The 24,128-nt window shown below is 40.4% G+C and overlaps 1 protein-coding gene across 1 annotated transcript in view; it reads right to left on the minus strand.

Annotated features, from left to right (window-relative positions):
- Nucleotides 1-12,562: 12,562 nt before the first annotated feature.
- LOC119661387 (activated Cdc42 kinase-like) overlaps nucleotides 12,563-24,128 on the minus strand; it is a 71,671-nt gene continuing 60,105 nt past the window's right edge. Inside the window, exon 12 of the mRNA XM_038070710.1 lies at nucleotides 12,563-15,214. Within this exon, the coding sequence (XP_037926638.1) occupies nucleotides 14,126-15,214 (1,089 nt within the window). The 3' untranslated portion in view covers nucleotides 12,563-14,125. The remainder of the gene's footprint in view (nucleotides 15,215-24,128) is intronic.

Raw genomic sequence — 24,128 nt, forward strand, 5'->3', positions numbered from 1 at the left:
AATATAAGAAAAGTCTAATCAACGGACAAAAAAAACGAAGAATAGAGTAAAGAAAAAACTTGAACTACCTTCACCCAAAGGCCCAGCATCAGTGTACAAATAGCTGGTGACGAATAAATACTATGAACTACACTCTCCTATCAGCTATTCCTTCATTCAGCAACTTCTTGCGGTTCATATTTTTCACTCGACCAAAGCAAAAGTTTTGTATGTTCACCACGCCTGCGGGATTAACTCTGTGTAGTTACCTGACATCTTTAACCCACTTTGCGGCTTTCTTCTCCGGCAGCTTCGCGCCTTTTCTTTTGGTTGGATTGCTCCTCGGTTAAATTCGACAGATTTAGTAAACAGTTGAAAGTTATCAATGACCAGAAAACCCATTCCATCTTCAATTGCCAACGATCCTACTAATGCGTCATTATTGTCTAGTTTACAAACGAAACTTTGCAACTTTACAGTGGGGATATGGAAAGTTCTGCTTGCATTGTTGCACGTCTTCCGGTCAATAGGTTATTCCTCAAGTCCGCAATGCTACGGAAACTTCCTCTCGAAAACAACACTATCCGTTTTCGAGTTAATTATGTTCACTTTAACAAAATCCTAAAGATTCCATCTAATTGAATCAGCCAAGCTTCAATTTGAAATCCAGACTCCAGCGAGAAATCACCGGCCAACTGTCCATACACTTTGCAGGCACCATAAAGAACTCCCCTCAACTACCAAAAAGAATATACCTTCTAATTCCTAATAAAATCGATCAGCTCCTCCTTTCTTTTCAACCATCCATGCACTGTTACTGAATAATCTGTGGTCTTGGCATCCATCCTCTGGCGAGGATAATGATGTTTTCCGTCCACCTTCTGCTGACTATCTTCTCACAACGCAATCCTTTTTCTCTTGTGACAAAAACAGGAACTCCCCTTATCGTACTCCTGTCAATTCGCTTTCAGCTACCGTAACTCTTTGTGATTTCAATTGTCCACTTGACAAAGGAAAAATTTTGCACTTCCACTACGTTCGGTTGCTAATTGAGCAAGTTTTCAGACTATAAAATCCATAAAGTTCAACCAAAACTGCCCGATCTACTAACTACGGAAAATTCTACGAGCTAAAATGCCTTTATAAAAATTTTACTGATGGAGGCAGAAAAACGCGAGAAACCAAAGGAATGACTTCACTTCGAAGAGATTTATCCAGTCGATACACTTTTCAAACCAAACTGAAGTCCCCGGTGCAGCTGCTCTGCTGTCTATCGATTAGCCGGTCTCAGCTCCGTTCATTTCTGATTCCCTAAACATGGCCTTGAATGTAGAAATTCATGCCGGGTCATCGATAACAACAACACCCCATTCCTCACTTAGAAACAAAAGGACGACTAGACCGGTGAACAACAACACGGTTGGAACGTTGCGTTGCGAAAACAAGAACAACGCTCCACGAATAGCCAATTAGCCGTTCAATATTGACTTCCACTATTTGAAAATTAAAATAAAATTTGGAATTTTTCGAATGGAAATATAATAAATCCTTGGTGTTAGGGGAAAGCGATTAACTATTAGGTTTTCAGTAAAATAAATAAAATTACTCAATTTAAAAGTTACATTTTTAAGTTGAAAGAAAAATCGGAATGTAGGAATGGGCATTGTTAAATTGAAAGGAGGAAATTGGGAAAGCTGAGGAGTATTAGGACGTGAGAAAACGAAGGGATATTGCATATTATTAAATGCATTCCTCCATCAGATTGTCCCTGAACAAGGCAAAGAAAAAGTGTCAATGTTGCTGCGGCCACTATACTATGACAGCATAGCCAGAATAAATCTGTAAACGGCCATAGGAGCGGTATCCCAACGAAAGACTGACTAGGCTGACCCTAACCAATAAACGAGACCAAATAAAAGCAGCAGGATCACTCTCGAGACCATTCAAACCAGAATCTATCCCCAAAACTCTTCAAAGTTTTTACACTTCTCTCCCCTCAACTAGTTTTTAATTCCCACTATCTCTTCTTTAATTTCTATCTTTTCATTATTGAGAGAAAGCAGCCCCGAAGTAAAATTAGAATGTATAACAGCAATTAGTTTCCTGGTAGTATAGCAATACAAAGAACATCCCTGATATTAAGATATATAATTGGAAGAGCTTTGGTAGCCAATCATTATTTTGATTGTGTGAGCCACAACACCTCCACAGACTATTTTCTTATAATCACTAGGTACGGTCCTCATATCCTTTTATATAAATGCTATACAAATGTGTATGTAACGTCGATAAATCTGGGTAATTGAATTGAACTTCGAATATAGAAAGTTAGAGTGCCAGAAACTTTTCAAGATACTGCTTAAGTTTTCAAACTCCCAATCTGATTGAAAGGGAAAACGGATCAAATTATATTTCATTATTCGGGGAAGTGAATCACGTAAAGTGCGAGCCCGACTTTTCTTTATATTTCAAATGCACGCGAATTTTATTACGTCAATGAAGTAGCGGCATAACCCATCCTCACTTTTTCCAGCAAAACATATTCAACGATTCAAAAGGAATTCACCAAGAACTTTTCGTCCAATTTCTTGCAAATATTATTATTCGGTGTTAAATTTGGAACATTTTGCCGGACGCGTTGGAAACCAACGAACCCTCTCTTATGCCAGCAATCGTGCTTGATGACTGGATGTGCGGACGAAGATGTCGAAGTATTCGAAAACCCTCCCCTACGTTGGCTACCATTTGGACTGAGATTTATGGCGAATATTTTCGCACGTACAGGTTGCTTGGAATTCTTTCATTTCGCACGTGGGATTTCCGTGACTCTCTTTATTTGCACTTGTGCTTGCTCAGGTAAGCTATATTTGGTTTGGGAATTAAAGCTGATTTTTATCATTGAATTTCCTTAAAGGATTCTGTAAATAGCTGAATATATGGTGGTATTGAAGATAAAAATGATTCTCCCTGCCTTGCCCGATAAAATACGGAAGCTTATTCGTCCGCAGTAGCTGTTGTGTGTGAATGACAATATACTCGTATCGATGGTGTAATTTAATTGCTTGAATTATCGCAGCTTAGCCTTTTTTTTAAACAGAAAACAAATGTTACGAAATGTATTGCCACTGTTTCAGCGTTCTCCTAAACGGCCTCTTCCAGTGAACTACCCTGCTTGGCCAAGCTCGCGCACTAGCTCCTGGATGTTTAATTAGAGGACCGTGGTTACTCTCGTTCCGGGTTGCCGAAACTTAACTTCGGAACGATGGGGTAATCAAACACTACTGAAACAGAAAACGCTAAAAGGTTAGGAATAATACTTACTTGATTGGCTTGGATTAAGTTAAAGAAAACACTCGCGACTCCACTTCAACAAACCTTTTATTTCTAAGCACAATATTCTATTATTTTCTTTTTAACAATTTTTACTAATTAATCTCATAAGCGAGTTAAAGTAATTACCGCGCGAAATAAAGTGTTCTCGGTTAGAACACTTTAGCTCTGTTCAGAGGCTTTTTGACTACTCAAAATTTAAAGTAATGCTATTCTTAAAGTCACCTATGTTTGACCCTTCCGTGTTTACACATTGCTTTGAAAGTGTTCTTGTACACAACACAATAACACTTGTTTATTATTATAAATTTGGTTGTTGGCGGCAAATCGACACCTGCTGTTGCGCTGCGAATTGCTGACACGGAAGAAAGTCATGTCGAGGACAAATATACCATTTGGTAAGTAACATGCTGATGCAATGGCGGAAAAGAATCTCGTGATGTCCAAACAGGTCATTTGCATAGCATGTGATGTAACGACGGAAGAGGTTAAATGCGCAGGCAGACTGGGTTTCATGGGGCTAGCTCCAAAGATGCGGCTGCTGGAGAAAATCCGGTGAAATCGCTTAAACAGCCACCTTCTTATATACTTACTTATATACTTTTCTGTACCATATACCCCAACTATTTGGGTTGGAATCACTCCTGGTAATAAAAATATAATCATCACCTTCTCCTGGTTTTGATTAGCAGCTCGATTTCCGCCAAAAAACCAGCAGCTCATAAAAAGCTTCAGACCTGGATTAAAGTAAATGTCCTTGCATCCTATCTTGACTTTACTGAAATTAAGAAGCCCAAAGAAAACTAAAACCAACAAGACCTGACGATATCGCCTCTGAACTCTGGAAAGCCAAGAGCTGGGACCCAAAATTATGGCTCAGTGAAATCTTCAATCAAGTTATTCAGGAAGATAGAACACCATCTGACTGGTAAGAAAGTGCTAAAGTTCCAATATGAAAGAAGAAAGTTAGTCCAGCAGAATGTTCAAATTATCCTCCAATCTGGTTGCTGTCGCATATCATGAAGATTTCTGAATGCATTCTTGACAACCATATTCGCGAAATAATTCGTTGAAACAACCGAGATTAAACCGAGTTGATCAAGAACTGCGGAACTACTGACACAATGCACGCTGCGCGGTTACTCGTGGAGAAATATCGTGAGAAGCATCGCCCTCTTTACATTGCATTTCTGGATCTGACATGGCGCCCTAGAATTAGTGTTCTTCGTAATCAACGCATCAACGAAAGTTTTAAATCCAAAATTTATGGAAATGTTGTCCGTCCTGTCGCTTGTGTTGAGTGCTGCCCGACTAAAGAAGTTAATGCACAGCGGTTCACGGTAATAGAGGCAAAGATGCTCCGTTGCATCAGTAGCGTAACACGCCATGATCGCATCCGAAATGAAAACGTCCGTCAGCATAGGATCGTCGAACCGTCGGTTGAGAAACTACGAAGGCAGCATCTACGCTGATATGGATACATAATTCGCGCTGATAAAAATTCATTTGCCAAGATTGGCCTAAACATCATCAGCAAAAAACAGAAGCAGAGCTGGTGAATGGAGACCCGTGAGGACTCGATTACAAACTGATAACCCGAAAAATCGGGACTCTACGGAAATGCTGTTCACTTAATACCGTACAGATGGACCGCATTGTACGGACACTACTCCCTACGCATTCCATACAAATTAATAATAGTAGCGTGGAAGGCGGCGAGGATTGCCCACTTTTCTCTATAAAAGGGTGGTAATCCATCATCGGCCAGACATATTACCCGGCCTGAAAAGAAGGCACTTTACTTCTCGATGGAAGGTGGCAAGACATGCGCTGATCAGCAAGGGGAGCTGCCGTTTCATACCGACCACTTTGTACGCTTGACACGGACGGAAAAGTGTTTTTTCGAACACTTTCATCAGAAGTACACTCGCTGAAGCAATGTGTGCTGTGGATACTTATCCACAATCCAGTTCGGTGTTAAAGTTGAAAATTCCACAGTGGATACTGGCATGCATGCGGTGAATGCCGTCGTGGTCCTAACGCCTGTTGTTAGAAATCTCTTTAATTCCGTAAGATGGAAAGAAATTCTAGGCATATTAGACAATGCTTTTCACGTGCCGGGGGATTATTTGAGGAATCGCTCCCTACTCTATGAGACGTTACAGGGTCAGAGGAGGATGGAGGCCATTTTGGGGGTAGCGATCCATCGGTTATGCAGACGACTTTGCGGCATTGGTGATGAATACATTGTTGAACAGGCTCAAAGTAAATTTGCAATATTGACGCGCAGGGTAAGCGGATGGAAAAAAACTGAAGTACCCTGACTAAAAGGAGAATCCGAACCGTGCGTCCCACAACGATTGACGAGTCGATAATCGAATCAAACCTAACGGTTAAGCACCTTGGGCTGACGCTTGAGTTCAATAGGAGCTTTTTCGAGCATATCAAAGTAGCAATGGACAAGGCTACGGCCGAAATTCCAACCTCAAGTCGGCTAATGACAAAGATTGGGGGTCCTATGTCTAGCAGGCGACATGTTCTAATGAGTATAATGCAGTTCTAATCTTCCACTCAGAGGTATGGACAGACTCTCTTGACAAGGCGCCTTCGGCAACATACACGGGAAGCTTCGCATTGTCTCTGAACCGGCCGTGATGGTGATCGAAGGAGTAATTTCCGTTACCCTTTTTGCAATGGAGCGTGAAGCAGAATACAAGCACAAGAGAGGTGGTTGTTCGTGAAGAAGGGCAAGGTGCACTAAATGAATAGCAATTAGGGGCATGACTAAATTTAAATACAAGGGATCTATCCCTACACAACATTGTCGACGAAATGCTGAGGAGCACTGATAGGTGCAGCTATGTTGCGCATTACGTTTGGGCGCTTCTCGTTGCAAAGAAGATAGAGCTCGCCTGGTAGAAGGGTCGGATGGCATGGGTTTCCTTGAACTAACAGTCTCCTTCTCCCTATCCCCTCCCATTGATGAAAGCCATTCCCTGATTTGAAGGCTCCCCAAGGCGAGAGAGCTTGAGGGCTAGTCCGAAGTAATGTGACAATGGGAGGTGTTTAGTTAGTAGTCCAGCGGCGTACTGTTGCGGGAATCAAACACTTTGTGCGTAAACGCAAACACCTCCAAACCCAAAGTATCATTTGCAGCACATGACGACAGTTCTGCTCTGTTCCAGCCTGGCAATTTAGCCACTGTGGTCCAGACTAATTCTTCCGTGTGTTCCATTATGCAATTTACCAGGATTATACCAAATTGAAAGAGTATCCCGGCACTCCATTCCTTATACATCTGGTCGACGATAAGATCGGTGACGATTTCCTGCTCCCCACGAGTGAGTACTTACTCCGGAAATCATTTACATAGAGTGACCTGTCGAATACCCTTTACCGCACTAGCTAAGCCCGGATATCCTGACTCCTACCTACTTGAAGTTTGCTATGTTTTAGTTTCGGGTTTCTTAGTATTTCCTTCTTCAATTTCAATTTCGACTGTTTCCCCTTTCTTTAATTCTACAGTTGAAAATTTCTTGAAGGTCTTTCTGGTTTTAGCTTTTTTCAGGTAGCGCAAATACAATTTATCATAGTACCTGCGCAATTGAGGTCTGTTTTCTATTAGGCGTCTGATATACTACCCCCAAAAATCTACTTTTGTTAGTTCCTGCCTGCTGATGATGGACCTTAGTTGGCAATGGCTTGTGCAGCAGATCAACGTTGAGTTTGGCTTCGCTACCTGACACCTTCTACTTTCTTGGGTGTTGCCATCTGGTTCTCAGAATCGCGGAAAGGTACCTCCGGACGTCTTCGACTTTTTTGAATTGTAAAAATGGAATTAAATACTGCAAGAACAATTTCTTTCAAAGAATATTTCATTTTTATGTCCGAAAACTACCCAGAAATTAACAACGAAGTGATTATTAGAGCCCACACATTGTTCGAGCACAGAACCTGCCATGAGGTTAGTTAAGTTTCAATTGACCAACGCCGAACGGACAATCAGAATCCACCACTTTCCGATTAGCAATAGATTTAGGAGTCTTCTGGACATATGTAACAAAAGAGGCGCGACCGCTTGTGTGACCCACCTCTCGCTCGACAGTGGGATAGCTGTTTAGCTGATCGGATGGCATATATGCTGAGTACTCCGCCTGAGAATATTGATGAGCATTAAACTGTCATCAAAAGTGCTTTTTTCTCGGAAACCACACAGGTCGTCGGCCACGTTCCGAAGGGGCGTCATAAGATTTGACTGACTTTGGACTCGTGGAAGCGAATCGATGAAAGGAAGGAGTTGAAGGCTCTACTGACAGCTGCGAGTGATATCGGGCGTGACACGCTCGAATTCCGATGGCGAGCCAAATCCCGAGAAGTTCAGGGTAGTGTACCCCGTGCCAAGAGAGAGTTTGATACTTGCTGACCAGGGAAGCGGAAGATGCCGCAGATCACAATGATTTCAGAACTGTGTACCGCATCACGAAAGAACTTGTATGTGGTCCCAAATGTTTCGATGGTCTTGTGAAGGACTTTAACGGTCGACATCTAATCCACGATGATAAACAACTGAAGAAGTGGAAAGAACAATTCACCATGGTTCATAAAATATCACATTCGGTGAAATTCCTCCACTTGTGGATGAAATAGCTAGTCACCGTAACATGCGAATACAGACTATTCCTCCAAGCAGAAGAGAAATCATTTCGGCCATCAATGCACTCACCCGGAGTGAAGCCGCTAGGTTGATGATTACCCCCCCCCCCCCCCCCCCGCCGAATTATTTATCGCTGCACCTGAAGTTACTGTAGATGTGTTGCTTCCACTCGTACGAAATCCTTGGGAACCCGCGACCTTGCAGAGAGAGTGGAAGTGGTGGTTTAGATCCCAAAGGGGATCCATTTTTGTTGTGATAATTGAAGGAGTATCTGCGTGCTCCCTACCGTCGCAAAGATAATAGCTAAAATAATCCTGGACTATATCAAAGAACACCTCGGAAACTTTATCGAGAGCATGTTGGTTTCCGACCCGGATTCTCTTGCATCAGCACCCTACGAATCATTTTGGAACAGTGCGTAGGGTATAGATCTTCGTTTCACCTACTCTTCCTCGATTTCGAGAAAACTTTCAATAGCGTGTATAGAAAGTGTTTCTGGAGTGCTCCACGTAGGAGAAATTAATATCTATTATCAGAGGAACATATCATGACGCAAAATGGCACGGCCTGCACCGAGGTAAAATCGGAATCCGCCAGGGTTGCAACTTGTCACCGATATTATTTCTTCTTGTTATTGGTGGTATTCTTCATGTTGCCTTATCCGGAGGACATGGAGGAATTCAATGGACGATGACATCTTTCCTCAAACACCTCGACTACGCCGATGACATCTGTTTGCTCTGGACTTCTGGAAAGAGAGGTAAATAGAGTTGAACTGAAGATAAACACGAACAAAACCAGGTTTTCAATCTGACTGGCCATCGCACTCTCCCTATCTGCATTATTAAGCAGAGCATCGAAGGCATCGATCAATTTGTGTATAAGTTTTGCAAGCCTGATTCAGAATTTTGAAAATCAAATTCCGAATTTTCCAAAAAATTTCAGATTTTGCGTTGACAGCGTGTTTACATTGACAAAATTCCTATCCGAACAAATAAACAGATTCTAATTTCCTTTTTGTCAATGGTTTTCGGGTCAGCCCGTCGAAGACGGTAGCAAGTGGAAAATAAACGGAAATCATTAACAAAAAGAAATTTGAATCTGTTTATTTGTGTGGACATATTTCTCCCTTATCAACTTACAAAAACAAAAATTATATAAGGCCTACAAATAAGTTCTGTCGGTTTTTTCATTAAGTTTGAAGCTTTATTGTGAAAAATTGGTTATACATTCATTGTTCAAAGTATTGCCCATCGCTAGCCACAACTTTCTTCCATCTTTCAGACAATTCATAGATACCATCGCGCCAAAAATTGGCCTGCTTGGCCGCTATCCACTCATCGAGCCATTTTTTGAGTTCGTCGTAATTGGAGAAGTGCTGGTCAGCCAAGCCATGCTGCATCGACCGGAACAAATGGTAATCAGAAGGAGCAATGTCTGGGGAGTACAGCGGGTGGGGTAGGACTTCCCATTTCAACGTTTCTAGATATGTTTTAACGGGCTGTGCAACATGTGGACGAGCATTGTCATGTTGCAAAATAACTTTATCATGCCTTTGCTGGTATTGCGCCCGTTTTTTTCCTGAGTTCGCGGCTCAAACGCATCATTTGACGTCGGTAGAGTTTGCCCGTGACCGTTTCGTTCGGTTTTAGCAGCTCATAGTATACCACACCCAGCTGGCCCCACCATATACACAGCATGATCTTCTCATCATGAATATTCGCTTTGGCCGTCGATGATGAGGCATGGCCGGGGTACCCCCAAGTTGCCCGACGCTTGGGATTATCGTAATGGATCCACTTTTCATCGCCAGTAACTATTCGATGCGAAAGCCCTTCCTTCCTTGTCGTTGGAGTAGATGTTCGCACGTGAAAAAAACGGCGTTCTACGTCTCTTGGCTTCAGTTCATACGGAACCCAATTTCCGACCTTTCGGATCATTCCCGTTGCTTTTAAACGGTTGGAAATGGCTTGCTGAGTGACTCCAACTGTTTTTCCAAGTTCTTCTTCCGTTTGCGATGGATCTTGGTCGAGCTATGTCTCTAATTCTTCATCTTCAAAAATTGTTGGCCATCCGGCGCGTTCTTTGTCTTCCAAGTCAAAATTACCACTTTTAAACCGTCCGAACCACTTCTGACACGTTCGTTCAGATAGAGCATGGTCACCATAAACTTCCACCAAAATGCGATGACTTTCGGTTGCCTTTTTCTTCATATTGAAATAATGAAGTAGAACTCCCCGCAAAAACACATTATTTGGTACAAAATTGGGCATTTTCGTTGATGAAAAAAGTATTGTTGTTTACACTTCAATTAAATAATTTATACTAACGTTTGTGCCTATTGACAGTAGCTTTTCGATGAATGTTTGGAAATGTGGTTCAATGGAATAAAAAACAAGCTACGCCATCTATTGTGAAAACCGACAGAACTTATTTGTAGACCTTATACAAAAATATTTTCCAGTGATAAAATGTTGATATAAAACCTTCTGAAATTCTGAAACTAACTTGGAAAAGTCTGAAGCCAGCTTGGAAAAATCTGAAATTTTTTGAAAAATTCGAAATTTGATTTGGAAAATTCTGAATCAAACAAAACCTATATCTGCGGACGGACGGTTGCGTCGAACTGGATGTGGCCCGATGCATTAACAGTACTAGATTCGTCCAAAATCCGCAAATGCAATTATCTCAACACTACGATCAAATTGAAATTGTTCTGTTCTAGTGTTCTTTCTGTGTTGTTGTAGGGAAATAGCACATGGAAAGTGAACTCCACTGATATAAAAAAGCTCCAAGCTTTCGTCAGTACATATCTGCATCGTATAATCGGCATACGATACCCTGACACTTTCTCAAACGAAAAACTTGGTCAGCATACAGGCCTGGCACTCATACGCAGTGTGACCGGAAGACAAAAGTAGTAGCGGATAGGTCACACATTAAGGAGGGGCTACGCCATGCAGTGGAACCATCTCTTCCAAGATGGGTCGCCCTGAGAACACAAAACAATAGCGGACGATTGCGAGCGTCTCGGGAAATCGTGACGGGTGCTGAAGAGCATTTCAGGTAATCGCACTATACCCCATCAAGGGGTGAATGGCAACCATATATACATAGTATAGCCATTAGTTCTGTCAGTCAAACAAACAAATCTTTATTTCGCACGAAGTAATAAACCAAATCTATCGAAAAGTACACTATTAGAAAAGGGGAACAGAGCTTTCAAACGAAAAAAAAAATTATTCAAAATGGCCGCCGCTAGTAGCTATACAGGCCCGAAAACTGTGAGGTCACGCATCCATCGCTTCATGCACGGCATGAAGCGGCATTTCTCGAGCTGCGCGGACGATATTAGCTTTCAAACTTTCCAAGTCGGTGTAACTTCGATCGCAGGCAGTCTTCTCTAACTTAGCCCAAAGGCTGTAGTCCAGGGGCTTCAAATCTGGGCTGCCTGAGGCCCACTACATCCTCTAAGATCTTTTCGTACACGCTCGCATTGGTTTTGACGCCTGCCTGGCAGAAATGAATATCAGTTACTTCGTGTTATGAGACGCCCCACCATACCATGACAGAAGTCAGATGGTGACGACGTTGGACTCACGGAACATATTCTTTGGCTTCATAATAATTGTGAGCATATACTCGATCATTTTTTCGGTTGAATTTTTCCTCGATGGTAAAAATTTTTTCATCAGAAAATAGAATTTTACAATATTTTTTACCGTGAAATCGTTGCAGAAGCGCAGCACACTGAGTTCGCCGTATTTCCTTCAGTTTTACCGTTGACACATGGCTAATGCACCGCCGGTAGGCACCGAGACCAAGATCTTCTCGCAAAATAAGACTCATACTCCGAGTTGAAACGCCCATTTCCGTCGACATTCGTTTCCGCTTGCGGAGAGGATTGCCACGAACACACTCCGGACAGCATGCACGACATTATGGGGACTTGCGGAGTGCAGGCGCACCTCCTGTGGCTTGTCAACCACATCAGCTGTTTCGCGATATGAAGCTAAGGTCCTAAAAATGAATCGTTCGTTTATCGGCAGCTTTTTTAACAAACTATAAACCTTTTGCGGCGTATTCCCACATTGGTGCAGAGCAATAGTTATAATTTCTTTTTCGTAGTTACCGAACTTCATGTTGTTGGCGTTCACGCGCTACTGACCTTCAGAACCTGAAAGTCTGATGGAAGTGGGGTATGGTTAAGTACTCTCCGTGCGCAGTATTACCAGTTTCGGCTCCCTAACATTTCTCGCTATACGCATCGACTGACAGAACTTATGGCTATACTATGTACATTGGTTTATAAGTAAGCCACGTTATCTATACACATCGGTGAGTGGATAGTGTGCTATAAATGCCGAAAATGAAAAAAAAACCGCGTAGTTTTCAATCGAAGAAGGTGCCTTCAACCCGATTCTGGATGATTCTAGTCCTGTTAACATTTTCGCCAAGGTCTTTTAGGTCGAAAACAAGTTTGGTCTTTTGCAGTATTTCTGTGAACGAAATATTGACCTTCCTGAAGGGGTGATTGGGTGTCTTTGCTTTATTCGTAGAAATATCGTTTGTTTACTTTTTAATAGAAACACAGTCAAGTGGTTGATTTTTAAAAATATATTTTAAAATATTTATGTCGCTAATATGGTAAAAACATACAATCAGATGACATCCATATTTTGTTCTTGTCGCTTTACTAAGTACATAAAAATGTTTAACACAGATTATAGAAGAGTATTATTTACTTTCTCATTATTCCATTTCATTTCACATTTTAAAACATAATTGGTGTTTTCGTATGACAAAATTACAATAACGTACTGCATAGAACATGGACTTACTTTGCTAGTTTTAAAATGTAAAACATTACATACACATATAAAACATACTTTAACACATTTATAAATATAAATATTAGTAACAAAAACTGTTCCCAAAAAAGGATACTATGCACTTTTGAAATTGACAAATACCTCACCAAGTAAACTATTGCCTAGATATGTAATGTAATATTATTAACGTTGCTTATGACTGTTAATTGTGCGAGTAAAGATATCCATTCTGATATTGTAATATGGCAAGGTTATGTGCTTTTACTGAAAACACGGACTGAAACTACTCTACGAGGTTTGACTAACAACTGTCTGGAGAAGTGCTTTTCGAAATGTTCGTTGAAATATTACAAACTTTGCTAGTTTTCCTTTTTGTTAAAATCGATTAAAGACGCTGAGCAATGCTCGGAATTACGACTACTCCTATAATGACACATTTATTCTTGATACCTTTATGCGCGTGCTGTGTATATGATTGAGTATTTTTGAGAAAGTTTTTGTTTTATTCGAAAATGTGAATATTCGTAAAATTTTAATACTTTCGATAACAATAAAAAAACCATTGGCACTAAGTAATCTAATTACTGTTTTTGTTCATTCGCCGACGATAATAAATTACTTTCTTGTTACTAAATGAAGTTTGATATGTTCTGAGCAACTCGTGATACTGCTGAATAGATTCGTATAAAATATAATGTTTTCTTAAGGCTACGACATGCTTGCCGATGTTTGTTCGTAATACTAGCTCTTATCTTGAAAAATTGTCCGTTTTGAGTTACTTTTTCTTTACATGAAATATTATATTAGATATGACAAGGGAAAATATGTATGTCGTAAGATGACTTCCATATCAGGCATGAGACATTAGCTTAATATAGTCTCGATTATTATGGAAATCTTTTAATAAGTTAACATACGAATCAAATTGGGCGTCCACTTTCTTTTCAACGACAATGCATTGCAGCTGTGAACAAAATTAAATAAAAAGATGCCTGATTTTAAGGGACATGTCATCTTATTTTCAAGGTTCCTTTTCATATTGGGATAAATAAATGTAACTAACCCGCATTTGAATTTAACAATTTTAGATTATAAATTAAAACTAGTAAACTGAGAAGAAATACGTCAGGTAAGGTGTTATCGTTCTTTTAGCGAAAAATCGCAGGAGCGATTGTGTCCTGCATTGGCATGAGGAAGCCATTTTGAACGTACCACTCCTCCATACATTGCAGTTTGCATTGCCCCATCATGAAAAGGAATCTTTATGCATATTTTCCGTTTATAAAAAATATATCAATTCATGCTCTACATAACTGTTTCGTTTATTATCCTATTTCTTGCTCGAATCAGACAAATTCGGGCTATCAAAATCCATATCTTTTGATTTATTGTATGAATCCTTCTGTATCGAAAACGGACAAAATCCATCAGCGACATCCGGAGAGGAAACATTATCTGTTTTAAAAAAATTATCTTCAAGAATAGATTCAAAGTGCAACGATGCACAGTCCGTATTGTCTGTGCTACTGTCAAGTTTCTGGATATTTTGATATGTTCGTCCTGCCACGTTGTCATCATTCAAATTAGAGTTTCGTGGCAGAGAAATCAACGAAACGTTGTTATCGTCAGTTGAATTGACCCGACTTGGACGATCTAGAATGCCAGCCATTTTATTCGATTCGGTATTGAAATTGCTACGGCCGACGTGGTTCAAATTGCGATCTATTGGAGTAGCTGGGAAGCACGTTTTTGGTTCATCTTCTACTGGTGTGATATCACGAACTTTATTCAGGGTACGCTGCAGACCGGCTCCAGGGATTATTAGCGGATGTTTCCGAACATGCCGTTTAACATTCGTTGGCATCGGCTTATTCCGATCTCGAGGCGGAAGTGGAATCGGATTCGTAGGCACATTTCCATTATTATTTTTGTTCGATGAAATACTACTTTGTTTTTCAGGAAACGTGTACGATGTATTCGTTAAATAACTTGGACTTTCGCAGTTTGAATCCTTGTCACTCCCGTCCATTGTCGACTTCTGTAAATTAGAATTTTCGTCATCATCAGTGGAGACCGCTCTCTGCCGCGTAAGCCTTATTTGTCCTGGTTGCTTCCAAATTCTTAGTGGATTGTGATCGCCGTTCACAGCTTCAAATTTCGTACTCCGCAGGCGATGCGGAAGAGTGGTAGGTCGAGGAGCTTGTTGAGTGGGTGCACTTAATTCCATCTCACAGTTGTCCTTAATGTTATCGGATCTAAATATTTTGGAATTGCCAGTCGGGAATTTCTTTGGAAGTGTTTTCGCGGAGGCTAGATGAAATTCGTGACCCTCGAACTTTCCAATCAGGCTCGATGTTGACATTTGTTTCCGCTCAATTAAGCTGTTATAGGCCTCTTTATGCTCTTCCGTAATTGAACTCTGTAATGAGATAGAAATCGATGGTGGGGTGGACGGGATGGTGTAAAAACGATAAGGATTCGAGGGAAAACCATTGGAATAACAGTGAAAATTAAGCAAAGGAATATGTGAGGATGAGATGAAGGGGTTAAATAACAAAATTAAGTGAAATTATTCTAAAAACAAAACAAACAAACAAAACCAACAAGAGAATTGAAGAAATAGAAACCAAACGTAATTTGTGAAACTAGTTAGAATAAATGAATGGTAAGAACAGTTTAGCACACGTGTAACAGTAAGTATGTGTTTCTTACGAAGCGTAACTTTATACCGGGTATAGATTTGTAGCTAGTTTGTCTAGTCCGAGTATATAACACACATATTACAATTTTTCCTATCACTAATGAACACCAAGGCACATGGACTAAAGACAGTATCAACAAATGAATGCAAAATACCAGATGCTAGCTAACTAACCTAATTTCTTAGCATCAAACTCGGCACGCTTAGAGGGACATGTACAACAAATATGCACGTTTACTATAATGAAAGAATGAAGATTTATAAAGCTTCCATTAGGATACTGCCTTGATCTAAATTTCCTCGAATAATTACCCTTTCACACTCTTACCCCTTAAGGGCTATTTTTTGTAAGGTTTCCACATTTGTTACTGACATACCCTCCGAGTTTCAAAGTCATAGCTCAATCATGTGGAAGACACGTTGTGTGTATATCCGACTATGTGCGGGTTTTTTACTAGTTCAAAAGTAGGATTGAACTTGCAACAACGAGTTTTTATTAAATTTTGCCTTAAAAACGAATTCAATTGTGGAAATTCGCCAAACGAATCAATACTGGAGGCGAAACGTGGGTTCATGAATGGAGGAGGTTCATGAATATGACACGCAACCCAGACATCATACGGGTGAAAAGCGTGCTGCAAATGATCCAAGACCGACCAAATCGCATAGTCTTCAGACGAAAAAGAAAGCAATGGAGTATTCTTTGGGCGTGATAAGAAGTTTGTGTGAAGCAATTCGTCTAAAACAAAAGAATTTGCGAACAAACAACTCCTAGGTATTTCACCACTAGAACGCATCGTCCCACAATGTCATTATCAGCGAATTTTTAACTGATCATATAACGAATATAATCTAATCGAGCCAAAAGACCACCACAGCCGAGCGGAAGTAGTGGCAAAATCGCTCTGATCGACATTCCAAATGTTTTGAAGGTCAAATCGAGCGTTGGTATAAGTGCATTGCAGTCGATGGGGAATATTTTGAAGATATTCTGTATTTTATATATTCTCAATAAATTCCAGGAACTTTTTAATCAAGGTAGTATATGCATGATGACACACAGATTTAATAAGCATCGATGCATTTCATATGTAGTATTCTGTTTATATTTTCTACTTAAGGGGGTCATCCCGTGTGTCGGGTTGGAGAAATCGATTTTTTTTTTTTGCATGAATTGTATCTATATATAGTGGAGAATATGTGGGCAAAGGGATTTTCCGATATTCCGAGTCCTTCAGAAATTACAGGGTTAAATAGGTAAGGAGTTTGCAGCCGCGGCTAGAGTACTCGATGAGAAAGAGCATCGAATCTTTTTTTACCTGTTAGTTTTTTACCTGAGCCTTATAAATTTGAACACAGGTATAAATATAAAAAGATGGAAAACCAATCAATTGTCTAAACTTATTTGCTGTTTGGAATAAAAAGGATAATCCAGTCTAGAGTGAGCACTGAAAGGCGTTCAAGTTATACTCAGTTATATTTTGTTGTAAGTATTGTGCTGTTTCTGTGTTCAGCGATTTTTTTAAATGGATCGTACGAAGGGACATCGCTTTAACGTTCAACGTCATGCTTGCACTAAAAAAACGAGTATTTCATGGGAATCGATAGTTATCAGAGAAGAAAAAGGACTTCGCATCAACATCAGCAAAGAAACTTTTAGCAAGCATGAACATGGATGTTCCAATTGCGACAAGTTTTGTATATTGTATATTGGATTTTGCTAGAGTTTTCTCCGGTATTTCTGCAAATTTCTGCAAATAATAAAATATATGTATTAGTAAAAAAGGAATACGTAAGACATGTCGAGAAAAGAATGGGGACGCGGCTTAGAAATGCAAAGAAAAATCACAAAGGCATTGGTGGAAAAGGGGCTGGAAAACTTACTGATAAGGACCTTACTACATTTTCTGGGCTAGCTATTCGTCGACACGCAAATTCGATAGAAGGAATGAAGCAAAAAATTTGGGCAACTTTCTTCCATATATGTTCTACAGACGAAAATCCTCAGCATCAAAATTGTCCAGCAGGTGAGGACAATTGGTGCAAATGGCGCAAAGCGGAAGCTAAAGGAGAACTGGATAGTTTTCACCACGAGAAGGCACCTTTGACTGAAGAAGTTCAAACAGTCATCAAACCAATCTACGGAGATTTGTCACGAGATGATCTCTTGAACAGATGTTTAGGAGCAGAGACCCAGAATAGCAATGAGTCGTTAAATGCATTGATCTGGACTTTCGCTCCTAAAACCCTTCATTCTGGGGCCAAGATCGTAGAAATAGTCACTTTTCTGGCTGTAATTATTTTCAATGAAGGATTCAATGGCATTCTCAAAATCCTAGTGACAATGGGATGTCAAGTTGGTCACATATGTCAGGTTTATGCCGACCGCTGTAATGAAGCGCGAATTTGGCGATCCGAACGACGATCGACTGACTTCGCTAGAAGAGCCACAATTAACACCAGAGAGCAACAATCGGCCTTACAAGACTTTTTTGAAGAAACGGAGGGTGCTCTCTATGGACCAGGTATAGCAGATTAATGGTGGGCTAAAATTTTACTGTTGATAATCACATTTAAATTTTCAAATGCGTTTTTCTCGAAACTGCATCTGGAAAATCGGCTGCCACCATAGCTCAAAATCTATCCAACCAAATTCTTTGAAATTTTCACGGCTTCTTTAGTACATATTTCTACGGTCCGCAAACTAGGATAATTGCAATCGGATAGGTAGTTTTTTTTTTATTCATAAAAAAAGCCGTAAAAAAACACCAAAATCCAAAAAATTAAGTTTAAAAGCCCACCAAAAATTTACCTTTTAATATTTTCTAATTATCCTAGTTTGCGGACCGTGGAATATTGTCAACATTAAAATGCCGTTTAGTTTTTTTCCCTCAGATGAACACAGCGCCCTCCAGCGTGGCAGCAGAAAAACACCTTTTTTTGGAGATGGGTGCATAAATTAACACCTATTCCAAAAATTAGCTATGAAATCAAGCTGAAAAATTTATCACATATACTAGAGATAACAATAAACATATGGTGAAAAAATCACGTTTCTATCTTTATCCAGTCCTTCAAAATAATTTTTCAAAAAAAGGCAAAAAAAACGGCCTTCACACGGGATGACCCCCTTAAGTAGCCGCCTTTACAAATAAGCTGCCATTTCAAGGGGTATATCAGAAACTAGCTTCCAAAATTATACGGCTGCAATTTAGGCCTTAAAACTGTTTTTTGAGTTTGAGTCGTTTATCCAGTTCAGGGGAAAGTGCTGAAATTGGAAATGAGAGACATTCACTACCGCCCTTCACTATGTCAAGCGCATATTTGACGTCCATGACATAGGAAATGAGACTCATATGTGATATGACAGGTACGGAAAAAGTACTGACAGTGAATTGTTACATAGTAGATGCGAAACCTATCTAACAGCTTTGGATACCGGCACATGGTTGGAGGAAGGCACTACTCCATACCGAGCTCAAAGGGCTCTGTCTTTTGGTTTACGATAGCTACCATTCCTTCCACAGAATTACAATACTATAAGAGTCAACCACAAATAATCGGACGGAAGAAAATAGTAACATAAATTCACCTTAAACAAATTTCCTAAGTCCCTATATCTGTAGGTTTTATTAGTCTCACGTAGTAGCGTAGAAGTGTCCGGTTTCTTTCTCTACAGCATAATATTTTTATGAATGCCTTCATTACAAAATTCTGGTATCCTTTTTAGCTGAGGCTTAATAACACCCTTAAAATATTCCGTTTCTCGTGAAAGGTGCCTATAAGGGATAGAAATTTGTGGACTAGCACCCGGCAGATTTCTAAACTACCTTACGATCTTTAGCTATCGAAAACGGTTTATGATTAGTTTTTGGAATGTTTGCTTCTTCCAACTTGACCGAAAATTTTAACGAAATAGTTTGGACATTATGGACCTACGCAAAGTGAAATGACTCTTTCGCGACACTATTCTTTTGTATTCAGTCCACTGCTGTTTACAGCTACCGTAAGTTCTCAGGACTAAAAGCTGGGGATTGCGGTCCACTTTAAAAAGCATCACTTTTGTACAGTGCTATGGACAGATGGAAATCATTCTACAGAGTGTTCCGTTTATGATGGTACGAATTTTAATAGTGGATAGTACCACTTGTTTGAAGAAAATTGGTCCCTGGAATGAGCACTCTATCTTTTACCATTCCAGAGTTATAGCATTTTTAGTGAATAATATTGGCTTGGAGAAAAGAAATGTCGTATTTTGTCAATAGATGACGACACTTAAACAAACCTTGTGCTGTACTTATCGCATCGGGTCATACTATACGGCGATTTGAAGATGACAATCTGCGCTACAAGTGTCTCTTTGACAATGTTGTGATTGTACCTTTCAGTCTCAGGTTATAGCGCATCAAAGATGGAGTCCACCAAGCAAGAAATTCGTCGTATTTTACGTTTTTACTACCTGAGAGGTAAAAACGCAACGAAGGCGGCCGAAAAAAAATGGTGAAGTTTATGGGCCCGATACTGTAACGATTCGCACAGCACAGTGTTGGTTCGATCGATTTCGTTCTGGTGTAGTGGATGTCGAATATACACCCCGTACTGGTAGACCAATCGTCGTAGAAACCAATAAAATCGTCGAAATCATCAAGTAGTCCGGCATTTGAGCATTGGCTGGATTGGCCAGGAACTGGGTATAGACCATAAAACCGTTTGAAACCATTTGCAGAAGATTGGAATCCAAAAAAGCTAGCTGTTTGGGTGCGACAAGAGTTGACGCAAAAAAATTTCTGCGATGTACTGCTGAAACGGAACGAATGCGACCCATTTTCGAAGCGGATGGTGACTGGTGATGAAAAGTGGATCACGTACGTTCACCTCAAGCGAAAAAGATCGTGGTCGAAGCGCGGCGAGCCGGCCCAAACCATCGCCAAGCCCAGATTGACGGCCAGGAAGGTTTTGCTGTGTGTTTGGTAGGATTGGAAGGGCATCCACTATGAGCTGCTCAACTATGGCCAGACGCTCAATTCAGTTCTCTACTGTGAGCAACTCGACCGTCTGAAGCAGGCAATTGACCAGAAGCGGCCAGAATTGACCAATGAAATGGTGTTGTGTTCCACCAGGACAACGCTCAGGCTCACACATCTTTGATGTCCTATCGCACCTACCGTATAGTCCGGACCTGGCACCAAGTGATTACCATCTTTTCCGGGGGGGGGGGGGGTTTAAGGGGGGATAATGAAGCTACCTTCTAAATGGCAACAAGTTTGCGAACAAAACGACGTATACTTGACTTAAATCGGATGTTAAATAAAGCGTCAAATTTCCATCATAAATACGACATTTCTTTTCCCCCAACCCAATATCGAAAAGCTTAACCTTCCCCAAAAAATCAAAATTTTCCATTCTCTCAATCATTTAATCACAGATTTAAGTGAATATCAAGACCACGTTTTCTCGCATTTAATGCGTAATATTCCTAACTTTTCCATAATCAAGCCCATGATTTTCACATATCATTTGAAAGCTAACCTAATGAGGCAACCAGCTTTGCAGGTGTGTAAGTTTAAATTATCGTTGCAAAAATATATATTGAAATTTAGATGAAAATTCGATTTTGAAATTTTTTTAAAATTTACACAGTTATATCTTCGAACGGTTGAAAAATTGGTTGCGGAAAATTAAGCTTTTTGCCACTATTCACGAAAAACGCTATAACTCTGGAACGATAAAAGATGAGAGCGCTGTTTGCAAAAACAGGTGGTACTAGCCAACATCAAAATTTGTACCATCATAAAGGCGACATTGTGATGGGTGTGGTTGATCTGAATGTCAAGAAATATGATCTTTGGGATCGTAGAGACAATGATGATTGCGGCAAATTCCACCGCCTCGCTGCTAGGGCCCGCCACAAAGTTAGGCTTCGACGGACCGACAACGGACATCTAAGCACATTATTCATATCACGGTCAGCAGTAAATTTAGGAATTGTCTTTTAAATGCACATAACAAACGGAGCTGACATCGGTCTCAAAAGGCATTATCATTTGATGTTTGCTTATCTTGACTTGCGTGTCATTTCTGCATCTGCTCGTAAAGGAACAGATACCAAATCAACTCAATATCGGTCATTCTCACGATCCAGCTATCGTCTAGCAATGGCAAAATTTTCTTGCTGCATAAACGATGCGAACTTTAAACAACCCGCCCACGATCGGAGAATATTGATTAGCACTGGGTTGTTATCAAAAGTGTCTTTATCTCTGGCTCGAATGAAGTTCTTGGCCAAGCTTCAAAAGGGCATCGCAAGCCCTACAAAACATGAATGCAATCGATTAATATAAGGAGCTGAGAGCTCAGTTGATTCTTTCCATTCCACCATTTCCTTGGTCAGTGAAGTAGAAACTGTCCCAAACAATGAAGATTTCAGTACCTTATACCGCATCACGAAAGAACTTGCTGTCGTGAACTTTTGAATAGCCATGTGAGGGACGTTAACTGTAGGATTTTTATTCACACATGCGCCAGTTAGCTACCTCGCGCCTAATCCGCATAATGTCACTGCAACACTCCGTGCCGCCTAGAAATTCGATTTGCTCTCCCTGTATGCAGTCTTCTTACCGCGGACCTTGACTATTTCCCTGGGCAATCTCTGTAAAATTACTACCTCCATTCATCCGTAAATCCTGGGAATCTGGAATCTTTCCCAGAGAGTGGAAGAAAGAGATGCCCCTAAGATCTCGAAGAGAGGTACCCGCCGTGATTACAAAAATTAGAGGTATTTGCGTGTATCCTGCCGTCGCAAAGACAATAGCTAAAGTAATTCTAAACCGTATCAATAACAATTTGACCAACGGAAACCCCGTCCTGGATTCTTATCCACCGAACGCATTGATATTCTTTGGAAAACATACAACGAGCTAAAGTTTATACGATCCTAAAGTCCGTCACGTACAGTTTGGCCTGTCAGCTACGCCGGAAGAGCCTGGAATGCACCCGCCTACCAATTGAACTGAATGCACCATCTGCGTACGGCAAGCCGCAACATCATTAGTTCAGCTCTGAACGTGGAAGGTCATATTTTTATGTGTGAGACCAAATGCATCTCATTCACGTCACGACCGCCGTTCAAATGTGGACTTTTCAAGCATAAATGACAACTGGGTGATAGAAGGCGTATCGGAATTTGTAGTGGCAGCCAAGTAGCCTGAGGGAATTGAGTAGTCCTTTTATCACATCAAAAGCCTTAGGAGTATTGGATAGTCATTCGATCCCATTAAAAATCTTTCAGGAATATAAAACTCGTTTGAACTCTACAGGGTGGGGTAATATGATCTGAAATGTAACGAAAAAATGTGGAGAATAAAAAAGAAAAGAAAGATCCGGGCATTGACCGAAAATGAACCAAGAACAGGTACGCGGAACAGTAACGAAACAACTGAAAGCATCCATGTGGACTCGGTAAACAGATGCCGAGGCGAACTGCAAATTTGATCAACCAAATGAGGGCGATAGACGTATAGATAACGTATAAAGCCTTTACTTTTCACAAATAACATGGACAATCTTCTTAACTTCAGCCCGAAGCTTACAGTTTACAGTCTAATTGTGGATATAACTATATCCGATGCCCAATCGACAGAACAAAACACTGAAATTGAACGAACCTGACCGTATTCCGAAGGGGCTGCGGGACCTTTTTATAATGATAGTACTGAGAAATAATACGAAATCGGATGGTCTAGCCGAAATGGTATTTTTTGCTTTTCCAAACGTGGCTTCGCGTACATTTTTCGTTAAATTCTCGTGACTTTTCTTGTATTGTAGATCAGGATGTGGTATAGTACCACATATCGGAACACAGATACGCCTAAATTCGTTAATTTCACGAGAGAGACTAAAGTGTCAGAACTCTTCCCCCTCCTCAAATTCCCCAGCCAGATTAGCACAAAGGTGTATAACTGCGTGACAAGGGGACACATCAGTACAACTGCACGCAAGTACTAGGAATCAATACAATGCGAATGGAATTACACAGTTTATCACGGGACACAGTGACTGTGGAAAATTTTTGTAAGGTTTTAGATTGGGCAAGTCACTTGACTCTAGATTGTTCGAGGTTCATGGAGCTCCACTACTGAGCTCTATTGCTGAGCAATCCCTTCAAAATAGACATTGGACACAGGGAGCTGGTTTTTATCACAATCGAAACTGTCAAAAATGTAGATCATGTTCTTTTCGAAGGAAACAATTTATAAAAACTTTGCTTCGTCTGATCAGACGGTTAACGTTGCGTTTTATCTTGGTGTTTTGAAGGGTACTTATCAAAAGTGACAAGGGTAGTCTGCCACTTCATCTAATGATGCTTGTGGCTGATTTTAACCGTGAGCCATGCACTATACTGATGATTTGGCATCGCGGCATCTATTAGGCAAAATGAATCTCACATGAAAAGATACCATTGCACTGATGACAAGGCCATCTAAACGCGTTGGACCCACATTTTCAAGGGCATTTCTACGGACCTAAAACACTTATACGATATGCTTCTTGACAGTGCAAGTTGTTGTATAGTCTTAAAAAGACTATTTTCAATAAATGAAAAAGATCAGCCAAAATAATGAATGTTTGATCT

Source organism: Hermetia illucens, chromosome 1 (assembly GCF_905115235.1).
Source record: "Hermetia illucens chromosome 1, iHerIll2.2.curated.20191125, whole genome shotgun sequence".
NCBI lineage: Eukaryota > Metazoa > Arthropoda > Insecta > Diptera > Stratiomyidae > Hermetia > Hermetia illucens.